Here is a 15507-nt window from a genome sequence, read left to right as displayed (position 1 = left end):
TTGACTTGCGGTTTTTGCTCGAGGTGAGATTTGGTAGCTCTTTGTTGTGTCTGCACAGATGGGATTTGTCAAGCTTGCCTTGTATCAGCTTCCTATTTGTTTAACTTTTTCTCCCTCTTCCTTGTTTCAGGGGTTCCTGAATCTGAAGTGGTCACGTTTTGCTCGGGTGGTTCTGACCCGGTCTATTGCCATCACCCCAACCCTCCTGGTTGCCATTTTCCAAGATGTGGAACATCTGACTGGCATGAACGATTTCCTAAATGTCCTGATGAGTTTACAGGTGAGGGACCTGGTGAGGTAAAAGCATACCCTAAAAATGAACCGTGTTGCCCTGTTCCTTGACCACAGTAAAATTTTAAGTTTGGAGAGACATCACAATCCAAGTTTTGAAAGGGAATCATCATGCAAAGTGACAAAAAAGGTTCAGCTGCACACCCACACAGAAGAAACTTAGCAATTTGGGCTCTGTTATTTTGTTCTGAGAGGCAGGAATAACCACATAGCAAAGGACACAAACATACAAGTTCATCTTTGTATGGGCATCAAGTGAATTTGGACCAAGGAGTCCAAGTCTATGAGCCACTGAACAAGGAATCCCCTTCATTATTTCCTATGGAGGGGAAAAATGTAAACCCCAAGAATCTCCCTGATAGGAATGTGATTGATAAGCCTGGCATATGTAAAATGTGAGAATCTGAACCTATGTAAAATATGAGAATCTGAATATTTACGGTATGGCTGCAATCACACACAATAAATAATGCACTTTCAGTGTACTTTCCAACTGAATTTTACTGTGTAACTAGCAAAATCCAGTTGGAAAGTTCATTGAAAGGGCATTATTTAGTGTGTGTGATCATAACCTAAGAATCTCAACTTATGTAATATGCAAGAATGTAATATGATAAAACTTGAGAATCTTAATCTACAGCAAACAGGAGATGCTTAACTAACTAAAACATGAGAATCTCAATGTAAAATGCAAGGATTGACAAAAACCTGACACAAACCAACTTGCTTAAAGAACAAACTTTTAAAAAACATCAAAAACACTTGAAACTCACAGGATCTTACATAAAGCTGTCTGGCAAACCAATATGAAGCCCTAGCAGACACAGAAACGTGGGGCATGGAGCATGAGAAAAAAATCTGGGAGCATGCATATGTCAGCTCCCAATAGTCCTGGGGCCTTTCAGGACCCGTTTTTCAGTTTTCCAATAAACCAGATATATTTGAGAGATCTGAATATATCCAGAAAATACTGATAAGTATTTTTTTAAAAAATATATTTTCAGCTCAGGAATGTCCAAATGCATGTTCGTAGTGTAGTCACTCACAGGTAGACCAGATGGGAGAACTTGATTGGGGAATGGTCATGAAACAGGGTGCAAGTTTAAGTTGGATGGGTTCCCAGGTTACAGAAGACGGCTAATGCTCACCCACGGAGGGGCAAAATGGTGGTGTTTCTTGAGCCCCTTGGTTATCTGGAGGGAACTGAGCATTTATGCCCCTTGTTTTCTGAGTACCAAACTTCTGAGAACTATCCTTCCTTTCCCTCTGCCTTGACTGAGGAGTCTTCCGCTTGACACACAGAAGGATTCACTTGTTGAGTGAATATGGGTTCTGCTTTTACAAGAAGGAACAGCCTTCACATGGTTGATGGTATCAGAGTTGCTAATAGGGAATAGCAACCAGGGGTCTGCTCTTGAGTTGTTGCAAATAGACACATTGTGGATAAACTAGCTTTAGCAGTCTGTTTATGTGTTATTTGGACTTCTAGGGTGTCTTTCTCTGCCTGCAGAGCTCAATCAAGATTAAACACTCTAAAACAATATACAATCTAAATCAATTATATTAAATAACATTAAAAATACAAAATTCTAATTTACAATAATTATGATGGCGAATAAGTTAGAGGTTGCCACTCCCTAGCTTCTGAGGATAGGTAATGGGAGGCTGGGGAACCTGTTGTGACTCAGACTTCTATAGGAGGCTTCTTCAGTTCATTCTTTTTAGATAAAGAAGCTATCATGTATTATAAGCAGGGGTGGAATTCTAGCAGGAGCTCCTTTGCATATTAGGCCACACACCCCTATTGTAGCCAATCCAAGAGCTTAAAAAAAGAGCCTTGTAAGCTCTTGGAGGATTGGCTGCATCAGGGTTGTGTGGCCTAATATGCAAAGAGGCTCCTCCTGGAATTCCACCCCTGATTATAAGCAAGGTTACATTGAGACTAAACAGCAAAGGGGTGCAATACCTTTGACTTGAATCTGTTTCTCTGCGTTTTGCCTTCCAGCTTCCCTTTGCTTTAATTCCAGTCCTCACCTTTACCAGTCTGCGTCCTGTGATGAATGACTTTGCCAATGGGCTGTAAGTATGAAAAATTGCATGAGCATCCCACCCTTGAGCAACTGCACAACAGCCAAATTTTGGAACTTATTATAAATATCATTTCCAAGCAAGGAAGGGCAGGCACAGCAAAGAATCACCAAAAAGCATATCACTTGCCAAAGCTGCTTTTAAACTCCTTAACATGAATGGCTGGCTGACTTCTCCACAATGGTTGCAGTCTTGAGGAGGGGTGTGCTTGGAGAGGAATTATTTCTTTGCACATAAGGTTGGGTGTATCCAGTACATTTTGTGCTCACAGAAAGGGACAGGAAGGATTTGATTTGTGGAATATGTTTGTAGTTAGCAAGAGGCCTAGAGTCTGTGAATTTGTAGCTATTCCAGCAGGGTAGCCATATTAGTCTGTTGCAGCAGAAGAAAACAGAAGTTCAGTGGCACCTTAAAGATGAGAAGCACATATTCCATGTAAGCATTACTGACTAAGACTCAAAAAAAAGCACAGAGCCTATGCTGGAATAAATATTGTTAGTATTTAACATACCTGTGGATTTATTGTGATGTCAGAGAGAGTGACTCCAGAAAGCTTGGCTCACTCTCTTGCCTTCTTCAGTATGGTGGATCCCATGACTATGTCTGCTTTCAGCCCTTGACTAGTCCATCACATACATCTGCTCTTGCTGGAGGCAGGACCTGAATTTTGGCCCAAATGCTTGAAAAGCAACATTTTTTGCAGTGAATTTCCAAGTGCTGCACATGTCAATAGATGCCTTCACTGGCCTGGGAGTCAGTGTGTGCAGGGCTATTCAGTTGCATGAATAATTCTGTTGAAATCCAGGGGACTTGAAGCTGCATTAGGGAGAAGATTGCTGGAAACTGGCTTCATTAGCCAGTTGTGTGAGTTCTGCTTAAATTAAAAGAGGGAGCTTCAGCCTGTGGTAATGATCTCTTTATCTGGAAACTTTGATCTCTTTTTGTTGTTGTTGTTGATCTCCTGTCTCATTTGGTTGAATCCAGGATTCATTTAGGAAACGCCGGCTTTAATGGAAAAAACAAACTGGGCCCATGCATTAAATGTAGTCTGGAAGCCTCAGTGCATATGAGATGTCCTGCTGGATCAGACCTGTGGTCCACATAGGCCAGCATACTGCTTCACACTGTGGCCAACTAGTTGCCCTGGCAGGTCAACAAACAGGGCATATAAGCCAAGGCCTGCCCCTTTTAGCATTGGCATTCAGAGGCTTACTGCCTCTGAGTTGGAAGTCACTGTGGCTCATAACTCTTCATAGATTTATGCTCTTCAAAATTATGACAGAGCATGGCATGCACAGCCACATAATGGCTGCTGGAAGAGGTGGAGCCAGCTACATCATGGCTGCCACAGTTTACCTTCAGTCACACAATGAAAATGCTGCTTGTGCTGTGGTGGCAGCTGCCAAAACAATGTTTTTTAAAAATTTAAACAGCCAATCAGAAGCCCTGCTGGGCAAAAGCCTCACCTGGTCCTGCCCACTTTTTGAAAACACTTGGAAGGCATCAAGAAAGGTGTTGGCTAAGATTGTCAAGTGGAAGAACCTTCTCCGCAGGCTGCAGGGAGCCTTTAAAATGAGTGTTCGGTCTTGTGAGCACCAGTTTGTAGTGCTGCAGCCTAGGAAGTACATTTCAGTAGATTGGAGAGGAGGAGGGACTATGTTGTCGGGCCACCTGTGTGGCTTTTGCCATTTTTCCAATCACAGGCTTGAAGGTTGGCCTGTTCCATGCCCCCTCCCCAATTTGACTGGGATTGTAATGCTAATTGGTTGATTGTACCTGTTCATCCCTTTTCAAAGCTTGCTATCCTCTATGTTTTGTGTAATAGGGAAACAAACAGTGCTGCGATTTTTCTGTATGCATGAACACAGTCTCTGGCTTGCTCTTCTGTATTGTATTTGTTTCCACACCAGTTATAGCTCTCCATCCTGTCACGTTTTAGAATGGTTAGCTTGTACCTATAAATGTGTGACTAGACATTAACACCAATTTATATTCTCAGCTTTGCAAATGTAGCCAATCATTCCTAGTCTGTCCCTTCATGTTGTAATACATTTTTCTCTATATGTTTTTCCTTTCCAGGGGCTGGAAGATTGCCGGGGGGATTCTCATCATTATAATAATTTCCATTAACATGTACTTTGTGGTGATCTACGTCACCGCTCTGGGGCAGATGGTATTGTATGTCGTTGCCTCAATTATCAGCATTGTGTATCTAGCCTTTGTGGCATACTTGGTAAGTTGATGGTCTCTGTGTGTGAGTGTTTTGTAAATCTTGTACCTTATTAGAATTTGAATATGCATAGCCTACTGTGCCTTTTACCCCACTTTTTTCAGAGAATGTACAGATTCTTGATTATTGTTGCCTTTGATCATGGGCAGCAGTCATCATCCATTCACTAGCTGTTACCTATTCCTGCTTTAATACAAATCCCCACCCCTGTAGATCAACATATAGCTGCCTCAGTGCATGTCTAATCTTCCATTCTGAAATAACTACTAGAGGAAAAAGTGGGGTGCGAGGCACAGTAGGCTATGCATATTTGTCAAGCTGCTGGCACTAGCTGGCCTAGCCCTTACACCCAACATTTGCAGGGGCACGGCCTACACAGATGGAATCTATTTCATAGCCAAAATAGCAGGCATTTTCCCAGTTACTGTAATGAACTGGTCAGAAAGTTGCTTTGCTAAAGGGATAGGGAGGGACTGCAACCCGCTCCACTGTATCACTATCTTACACTGTAAGTATGTTCTAGACTTGGTAGTTTCTGCAGCACTTACATTGCAAGCTCATGCTTTGTTTCAGCTGTGTGTAAAGTTTCTGTTTATTTTCAGACTTCTGTAGTCCAAAAAGCCTATTGCAGGGGTGGCCAAACTCACATAATGTAAGAGCCACTTAGAATAAATGTCAGATGTTTGAGAGCCATAGGACAGGAAGGAAGGAAGGCAAATAAATGCGGAAGTGGGGGAGGTGGAATGAAAGCAACTTTTAACTTTAAATGTATTCTCAAAGCCACCAGCTGGCTTGGCTTGGAGAAGCGATTTAAAGAGAAATGCCTTCTCCAAGTCGGCTGACAGGGTGGTGGGGGCTTCAAGAGCCACTCAGTATGTGTGAAAGAGCAACATGTGACTCCCAAGCCACAGTTTGGCCACCCCTGGCCTATTTTATCACTCTTTGGATGCCCTGGTAATTGTACTTGATTTACACTATATAAACTACCTTGAGTCTGAGTGAGAAAGTTGGACTATAAATAACCAAGTAAAATAAAAAGAAAAGAAAACTTCTATAGCCCAGATCAGCTTGGGCTCTCTCAGCTTAGCTTCACTGAAGAAAAGGCAGTTTCATCACCACTGAGCTGCCACTCATTAACACAGGAAGCCCTACTCAGCGGCAGTCTGGAGGCCTGCAGGGTCTCACACTGCCCATTTTAAGATTACAGCAGTTTTATTCTGCTCACGATGTGAACTGCTCCACCCGGGGGCGGGATTAGAAAGAACATTGTTTGTCACCTTCCCATCTGCAGACTCCTAACCCCAGGGTCCCCCACCTTTTTGAACTGGAGGGCACCTTCTGACACAGGTGGCTGCACACAGCCACAAAATGGCTACCTGCTACAGGAGGCAGAGCCCTACACACATGGAGGAAGCCAAGGTGCAGGCGAAAAGGAGAGTGTTTTTTTTAAAAAATACACTGGGAAAGAGGAGTGAGAGAGAAAATTAAACTGGCACTGTGGTGTCAGCTGCTGCAGAAACAGTGTTGTGGGGGTAAAAGAGAAGCTAACAGTTCCTTTGGAAGTCTGGCCTCTATCTCATGAGCCCTGAATGTTCACATTTTTAATCTCTCACATTTTAAATATTGTTAACTTCCCACATGATTGATTTAAAATTCTGGGTAAATAAACTGAGTTGATTGGTTAGTAGTTAATTAGGAAAAAACACTTTTGAAGAGTTAAAAATTGCTTCCTCATAATTGGCTGAGCCTTTTTTTTTTTAGTGGGCTGTTTACCTGACTGTCTCATCAGGTATTCCATAAGATGAGCAAAAACTAATTAGCTTTTAGAAGACAACTCTTATGTTCTTGGTCACTTATCTTGGCTGTGGGTTTTTATAACTTAAATAGTACGTGTGTGTGATTTTTATAATATTGTCTAATTTTTGTAGTTTGCTTAAGTATTGCATTGTATATTGCTTTGAAAGACTTTTTAAAAAATGCTGTATAAATCTGCTACATAAATAGGACTGGTAAGGGCCCTGTTTGGAGAAGCACTCTTCTCTAAGATAATGGCTGTTGCATTGAGAAAGCATGCACCGTTTGTTTGTTTATTTATTCATTCATTTATTTAACATTTCTGTCCTGCCTTTCCACAATGCCCAAGACATCTTACAGAATATAGACACAATTAAAAACATAGTTAAACACACACAATAAAAGGCAATTAAGGTAAAATTGCCATATTGTCTGCCAGCTGCCAGAGAAATTCTTTAGTTACTTCCATTAAAAGCACCTCCAAATAATTCCTCTTTGCACCTTTTACAGAAGTAAGAAAGTGTCAGCGCTTTCTGCACTGGATCTGGTTGGCTGTTCCAAAGTGTGGGTGCAGTCGGTCTAAAAAACCCCCATCTAAAACCAATGTATTAATGTGTATCGAATGGATTGATTATATGAGTTTTAATCAACAAGCTCAGATTTCTTCAGTTGAGAAACTAGATATAGCTTCTCATTTAAAATAACTAAGCAACCATTTGCCAGTTTGTTGTAGTGGCTAAGAGTGACAGACTCTAATCTGGAAAATCGGGTTTGATTCTCCATTCCTCCACCACATGAAGCCTGCTGGGTGATCTTGAGCCAGTCACAGTTCTCTCAGCGCTCTCAGCCCCACTTACCTCACAGGGTGTCTGGAGAGGAAGGGAGGGCAATGGTAAACTGCTCCTTCAGGTAGCAAAGGGCAGGTATAAAACCGGCTCTTCTTCTCTCTCGGAAGGTAGAATCAGTCTCTTGCCCTGAAGACCCTACTGGGTTTGCCATAAGTTGGCTATGACTTGACAGGGAGCTTCCACCACCACCAAAATCAGATCCACACCCCACCCAAATCCTGATTGGTGCTTGTCCTCCACAGGAGAAGGCATGATTTGGAAGGGAAGGCACCCAGGAGAAATGGTCACTAGCAGTTTGGAGGGAAGTGCCTTGAACACACAGGGAGAGTGCTCAATAAATTAGTATTGTAGGCTGCCAAAAATATGTTGCAGCAGCCAGGCTTCTGTATCTCTTTTAAAAACAAAACAACATACATACATACATAAACCCAGGGCTTTTTTTCAGCAGGAACACACAGGAATGCAGTTCTGGCTGGTTTTGTGTTGGAGATGTGGCTTAATATGCAAATGAGTTCCTGCTGGACTTTCTCTACAAAAAAAGCCCTGCATAAATCCACAACTAATTTGAGATTTTTTTCTTTCTCTCTCTCTCCCTCCAGAGTTGGCAGTGTTTAATTGCTCTTGGGGTCTCCTTCCTAGCCTGTGGGCACACGGTAAGAGTCACGAGATCCTTGCTTACTGAAGAGCCATCTCCAGTGCGAGTTAATTAAAATACTGGGTCTGTCTGTGTCCACAGCAGCTAGCCATCAGGGCCAGTGCGTTTCTATGGTTTACTGTGTGAACAAATACCAATGTATGTGCAGTTTGGCACAGAGCATTAAGGTTGTAGTGTAATAGTGTTAATGGATGTACACAATGAGAACTATTTAGGCTGTTCTTTTTTTTTTGTTGATCATCTCTGCATTTGCATTATGGAAATATGTAATTGCTGCTTTTGTAGTACCAGATTTTCAGGGAGAGTGCTACATGCGAACTGGAAACACTAAAAAAAATGCTGTCAGGTTACACCAAGGGACAAACTTATTCCAACTAAATTTGTCCCATTAATGGATGATTTTTTAAAAAAGTTCTAAAGAGGGCATGAAATTCATAGGTGGAATTCCAGTCTAACAGAAGGGGACCAATAGATCTGCAATTCGAATATGTACACTTACCAGTAAAAGGGCAAAAATTCTTTGGTGCCAAGAAAAGTTTCTACATTTAAGCAAAACCTTTAAAAGCTTTATATGGGATGTACACTTTAAACATCAGGTAGGGAGGTATGAGGAGATGGGGGTAGAGAAAACCTCTGCATTCAGAAATGTAGCATAGCTAGGAAAACGTTTGGCAGAACCTTTGTTGCTGCGAAACTAGATGTCTGCATGCAGAGAGCTGATTCTCCATAGGACTTGCAATGCACCCCTCCCAACCTACAGCTGAAATGGTACAGCTCTCAGAAAGCTTTACCTGCTTGATTATTCTGAATGTAGAAATGGAGGCTAAGTCTGAAAGCAAATCCCACAGCTTTCTGTCTGAGCTGGATTGGCTCACCCTTCCTTCTACCACAAATTCAAGGAAGGTGTGAAATTAGTGACCCTAAAGCAGTCTTCTGAAACCAAATGACTTCTTTACCAAATAGAACAGCACAGTAGTTCTGGTATTTCCCTCAGTTAACAAAGCCGGCACTGCAAGATGAGCACAGAATTTCATTTCCAATGGTAAACTTGCTCTAATTCTGATCAAGTTGCCATACTTTTGTTTGTCTGTATCCTTCTGTAAGATTTCTGCCCAAAATACCCTCAAAACTGAGTCATGTGTCCATTATAGGGGCCCAGGAAGGGGGAGAGAATGTGTGGCCCAGCTACAAAACATCTGTTTCTTGGAAGAAAATGCACTTGCTTTTCAATAAAGGCTTGCTCTAGAGTTGTGGTGTGCCCTTGTAGCCACCACACTGTAATTTTCCTGGAAGTTTTCCTCTGAGTTATCTGCCCCCAAGGAATCCTTTAACTGCCTTTTCAATTTCAAGTTCCCCAAGGCAGTTTGTGGAGAGATGACAGTATAAATGTCTTCCCTCCATATTGTGTGAACGCAGCTTGAATGCTTTTATCCCCCACAAATCATGGTTGATACAAAGTTTTGAGAAGGTGTATCTCTTCTAAAAAGAATTTTGAAACAGAAATACAGAGAATATTTGTTGGCGTCACACAATTTAGCCTTTCTTGACCAAAAGAAATTTGCCCCAGAAAAAAACACCCCTCAATCTGGCCTTATACATATAACAGATAAGCTTTTTCATGTTGCTTGGTGTGCAATTCTGGCAGCTGGCAAAAGGGAAAGAATTCTGTGTTCAGTGTTTACAAGTCCTACTGTCTCTTTTTGTGATTAATCCTTGTATACCATAGTGATATAATGTCTCTATTTCCCACAATTGCTTGTGTCTTGACTTTATGGAGTGTTAAAAACTTATATAATTAGGAAGTTTGACTCCACTGAAGTAACTTGAGTATGAAAAACTGAGAAGAGACTTTCAGCCAAGAGTCTCCAGTGTCATGTAATACAACCACCAATTTGAAAACCACACGCTCAGTTAATCTGGCATGTGTTTAAATTTGCTCAGACCTTCTTTTTGTTGAATAGTTTTGAATGTGTTTTCTCACTTTTTGTTCTAGTGGTTGCAAAATCATGGCACAGTTCACTTATAAATCAGAGCAATGATAACATTAAGAATTTGTGAAAGGTGTGTCTCAGAGTATGAGCTGGAAAATATGTTTATAATGTATAATGAGAAGTGATTTCTTAGAAATGAGTACAGATTTTCCTCTAGGGATTTCCAGGGTACTTTCATTAGAGTAGTTTGAATAGGCTCAATAAGGAATACGGAGTCCCTGGGCGTGTGTGTAGGGAATATAGTGATTATGTTTGGTACATACTGAAGTATGTCCCACAGAAATAGGGTGGCCCACCACCTAACTTTCCTTTTGTGTTTCGACTTGGAATTTGACCTGGAGGTAGCCTCATGTTGAGTCAGTCCAAAACAAGTTCTACATTGTATGCCTTTTAGAAGTGAAAATAACTTTTCAGTCTCTTCAAGAAACAAGCTTACTGAGAGGCCTTGAGAGTTTGGTCCAGCAGTACTTGCAAGTATTGTCATAAATCTTAAACATTTGTTTTTGCTGTATTAGAATGTGAGGAGGCGTGGTAGGTTTTTTTCTTACCTGTTTGCATTAACTTTGTTTCAAATTCTGGCCCAGGCCCCCAACGAAGCTGGCTTCTGAGGGATTCTAACATAATCATGTTTTTCCTTTGCTCTTAAAACATGTATCATGATACTAACTGTCCCAAGTTGTTTAAAGCCCCAAGATGGTTTGTGGGGTTGCACTCATAACTAAAATGCACAGGCTGAATCCTTAACTTGGCCACGGTTTCAGTTCACCACTACATTTGGCTTTCACTTACTCATAGGTGTGTGTTTCTCTCTTTTAAAACACTGATAACAAATCATTTCTTAGAATGGCCTCTTCATTGGTGGAAGCCTTTGTGTTTGTCCTTTTCTAACCAGATTTCTCCGTTCTGTATTGGCTCATATTCCTTCACTCCCCATCTTGTTTACATAGTTTTGAAAGAGTCAATACCTTTCTATATCTCTCATACTTGTGGGGGTTTGAAAAGACCCCACAGCCTTTTTAATCCAGATTATTTTTATATTTATTTGTGCAAATGTCAAAGGCTGTGTTTCTGCACGTAGTTTTGCCTTCTGCATTCCTATTGACAGAGATGGAAATGGAGAACACTATTGTGTACAGAGCTAAACCAGTCATCTAAGGCCATGTAATATATTCTACTAGCCCATATGGGAAATACCACACCACAAACCAAGAATTTTCCTTTAACACCTCTGAACAATGGGAGGATACATCTAGTTTAGAAAAATAAATTTAAATAGTATTCTGCTTTGTACATTGGGGGTTTATATTGAAGGGAGCTGGGGGTAGGAAACATTTCAGCAGAGTTCCAAAAAAGGTGGCTTGAATGGTTTCATCTTTTGAATTTTTGATATCTTTGAAAGATAGATGGACATTAAAGAGAGTTGAAATTTTGTCAGACACTTGCATGCTGGGTTTGTCTTGTTATTCCAACAATTGGATGTAGTGGCATAAATCTACCAAATGTAGATAAAGTAAAAAAAAAAAATCTACCTCAGGCAGCTAGATTAAACATTATGTGAACAGTTTCCACCATCATTAAAGAATGTCTGCCTCCCCTTGGTGTTTAGCATATGTGTAGCTTTTCTGAACATGAAATGCTCAGGTCCACAGTAGAGGAGTTACGAAATGCAAAATGTGGAGTTGACTTAATACACTTGGGACAATCTCCATTTAGCAATTCTGCTCTTCACACCTCCATTTGTTTCAGTGGGACCTGCATAAGATTCCTGCTTCTGTGCAAAGTCTTGTGATTCCCATTGTAATCAAAAGAGAGACTTTGCTGAAATAAAGTGGCTAAATTGTAATTGGTATTAATCTGCATGATCATCTTTGCACTGTATTTGTTTTGACATATATTGAGATGCCCTTTTCCAGAAGAAATCATTTAACTCCTCCATTCACCATCTACTGAACATTATTTTACAATTCTCTTTCGCAACCCTGAGCCTCCAGTCTTGCATTTGTTCTATAGATTTTTTGCAATGTAGCTAAAATGGTTTGAGTATGGTGTGTGGCTGGATGTCTTCCATTTCTGAGTAGCAGAACAGTTTACACTAAAGCTTGTTGGTGACTGATGCCAGCAGCCTTCAGAAGCCCTAATTTTTTCCTTCTTCTATGCACTTTAACCTGGCAAAGTTCTCAGACAAACCTTCTACTTGGGATGTTAATTTATATTCAACACTGCTTGAACATGATGAAAGAGTCTGGAAAAAAATCACAACTCTGTAGCAATCATGTACTAACACATCAGAGCTACAAATGCTTGGCTTGGATAATCTGTGAAACAAATGTCGATTTTTATCTACTATTAACCCGTCTGTATAAATGATGGTTTCAATTAAAAGAATGGAACATTTTTCAACTTGGGTCTCTTTTTGCATCATTATTTTATGAGGCCAATGATGTTTTATGTTTATCGCAAACACTAGCAAATGTATATGAAAAATACCCTAAGTTTGTAGTGCTGGCATGTCCTCACTCCCTAACCCACTGGAACCTGAAAGAATATTGTGCAAACACACATTTGCAAAGCACTGTTTGACACTGAGGGCACTAAGGGAAAGGCCTGTACTCTCATTTGGAGGCCATGTGCATGTATCAGAACCTGTGCAGAGATTGGGATTGCGGTCATAGTCTGTGACTGGCAAATCCGTACTCAGGGCAAAGTTCAGTTTCCTACTTTGGAAAGTCAAGATACAAAATGATGGACCATTGACGAACAGGTGACACTAAGAATAAACCTCCTGGCTGGCCATAGGAAATATAATGGCCAGGAACACAAACATAAGTCAGCCTCCTGGATATGAAAGTTGCTTTGTTGGATCAGTTTAAGATTATGACAGAGGCTAACTAAATGTCACTGGAATGTCACAAGCAGGTTACAAAGCCTCTTCCTCAATTGGCTGACCTTGGCATCTGTAATTTGGAAGTATAGTGCTTCTGTAAAAGGAAGTTCTGCTTCCCTGTCATAGCAGATAGAGATGTTCCATACACGTCCATAGTTTTCTTTGGTCTTTTCTGAACCTACCACAAATTAACATTGTGGGTGTCCCCAAGTTCTGTCGGTGCCCAATAACGGGAGCTTTACCTGCCTTTGTCAAGACCTGCTTCTAGGTCTCCAGCTAAGACATCTTTGCAAATGACCCTGAGTTGCTTCTAAGCAATCCCATAGGGAATATAGGCATGCTGTCTATTTTAGGTCTCTAGCCAGCAAACGAAGAGTCATGTTTTGGATTGAAGAAATATCAAAGTCCTGTAACATGTCTTTCACTCATTGGTTTGTTCCTGAGTCAACTGAGACCACCAGCAAGGAGAACTCTGACTCCCACCTGTGAGTGAAACAGCAGCAGATTTCAGCTGAGCTCTTCCCTTGAGGAGCAGCTTAGTTGTTGACTCTGAGACTGAAGCAACTGAGAATCTGCAGCTGATGTCCATAAGAGAAGAACTCTGCCAGCCACTGCTTCTGCTTATTTTGGAGAGAGAGAAATAATCCAGGGTAGGGGTGATTCATGTTGGGGATTAAAGTGAACTACAAACTGATCCAGAACCACAAAACTGACCCTTCAGTTTACCTGCTGTCCCTCCTTATTGATTGGACTTATTGTTGCTTTCTTGTTTGAGTATCTTATTGTTCCATACTTTGCAATCCAGAGAATTAACTTTTATTTTAAAAAAACCCTGGAAGTAGCAATTTCCTACTAACACAACAAATTAATTGCTGACAGTGGAATACTTGCAAAGAGTCCTCTTGCAAGTCAGCAAAATCATTTTTAATATCACTCCTTTGATTTTGCCCCACTTACCCTTCTGTGGCAAATAACTGGTTGCTTCAAGTGATTATGTGTTATGGGAGTCTTTCCTCTTTCCTCCCCACCCCTCTTTCATTACAAGCTTTCCTTGCCAGCCCTAAGGGAACTGGACGGTGTAAGTAATTTTTAATGTGAAAACTTCCTGTGATATTTAAAAAATATAGAAACCATTTTATGGTCCTGAAAATGTTTAGTAAGTGTTAGCCTATTAAAAGCACTTGGTCTGTCTTTTTTTTTTTAAAAAAATTAACACCCTTATTTAATTTAAATCATTTAATTTAAAACTTCCAAGCTTACTAGGATTGACCAATTTTGCATGTTAGATGGTTGCCAATTTTCTTCTATGCAAATTAACATGAAATAGTTATTTTAAAAAATCAGCAGCCGATGGACTTCAAACAATGTGTGTGTGTGTGTTTTACAAACCTTAAATGACTAGATCCAGGACTTTTTTGGTAGAAAAAGCCCAGCAGGAATTCATTTACATATTAGGCCACACCTCCTGACACCAAGCCAGCCAGAACTGTGTTCCTGTGCATTCCTGCTCAAAAAAAGCCCTGACTGGATCAATCCAGTGCATGTTGGGCAGCTTAGATACCAAACCAGAAGAACTGCTTTTGGCTCCCAGAAGACATGGGTTGTTTTTCAGGTGTTTTCCACACCAGGACGAGCTGGAGTAGTTTCCCAATTGCTGCTGTGGATGCTGACACAGTGCAATGACAGTGAAGTCTCCTTATGGCAGAAATCCCTGCCCCAGGTCCCCTCCATTACCAATTTCTTCCTACCACCAATGCCACAAGGGCCTTTACTTTCTAAAACATTGTTATATCCCTTGCCTTTCTTTTTAAATGTAGGTACCAAAAGGGACTAGAGATTTTTTAAAAAGGGAAGTGAGGCATTTAGAAAAATCTAACATTCAGATTCATATAATGTTATGACAATATACAATTGCTGATTTTAAAAAGTCCCCTCCTCCCATGTGGTGGGGTGAGGAAATGGCTTCTGAGGAACAGGGCAAGGAAGATGGCTGACGCGTGGATGGGAATTCAAACTTTCCCATCTATGTGGCAGCTGTTCATGCCAAAGCAGGTTTTGGGGAGACTGGAGAAAAACCAAGGAAACCCTGTGAGGTACACAAATACACCACAATGTTGTGGAGAACTCGAGGTGGAGGGAAGTAGAATCAAACTCAGGACAAATAACCTATGAGAAAATACCCTAGTCTCTCTTGTAACAGATGCAGAGTTGGATCCAGTAGAACTGTCCACTGACAGAAGAAATTATCTCAATGGAGTGAGGCATTCTTGCCTTTTTCTCCTGCTGTAGTCTGAAAAGCTGCTTCTGGGGGACAGCCAGGGAATCTATGAAACAGCAGGAGGGATGAAATGCAGGACTAGAGGGAAGAATTGGTGAAAAGTCACTTTCAAACAAAGGGTAATTTGTTTCTGTTCCCAAGAAGGCATGGCCCACATCTCTCCAAAGCAGGGTTCTCTTTTGAAATTCACACATCTTAAAAGCACAGCGTAAGGCTTCCATAAACCCAGCCGCCTCTCTAGGATTAATCTAGGAAGTGATGTTGGCAGTCTCAGTTCCTGTTGCTGTTACTCTGGCTGTGAGTCACAAGAACCCTCAGTCTTCGGTTGTAGTATCTTTAACACCACTTGAGACAGGGTGAGTTTTTCACAGAACAGGACAACAGTGTAATGCAAACAATGAAGAGTCTTGTAGTACCTTTAAAGATTAACAAATGTATTGCAACAGAA

General features: G+C 40.9%; 1 protein-coding gene across 3 annotated transcripts in view; it reads left to right on the top strand.

Annotated features, from left to right (window-relative positions):
• SLC11A2 (solute carrier family 11 member 2) overlaps positions 1-15507 on the top strand; it is a 67019-nt gene that overhangs the window by 46230 nt on the left and 5282 nt on the right. For all 3 annotated transcript variants that reach the window (XM_060253393.1, XM_060253394.1, XM_060253395.1), the window contains 4 exons: positions 131-280; positions 2297-2370; positions 4459-4612; positions 7851-7904. In XM_060253393.1, coding sequence (XP_060109376.1) covers positions 131-280; positions 2297-2370; positions 4459-4612; positions 7851-7904 — 432 coding nt within the window. The remainder of the gene's footprint in view (positions 1-130; positions 281-2296; positions 2371-4458; positions 4613-7850; positions 7905-15507) is intronic.

The sequence above is a fragment of the Heteronotia binoei genome, chromosome 13, assembly GCF_032191835.1.
Source record: "Heteronotia binoei isolate CCM8104 ecotype False Entrance Well chromosome 13, APGP_CSIRO_Hbin_v1, whole genome shotgun sequence".
NCBI classification, from domain to species: Eukaryota; Metazoa; Chordata; class Lepidosauria; order Squamata; family Gekkonidae; genus Heteronotia; species Heteronotia binoei.
This window is presented reverse-complemented; position numbering and strand designations above follow the sequence as displayed.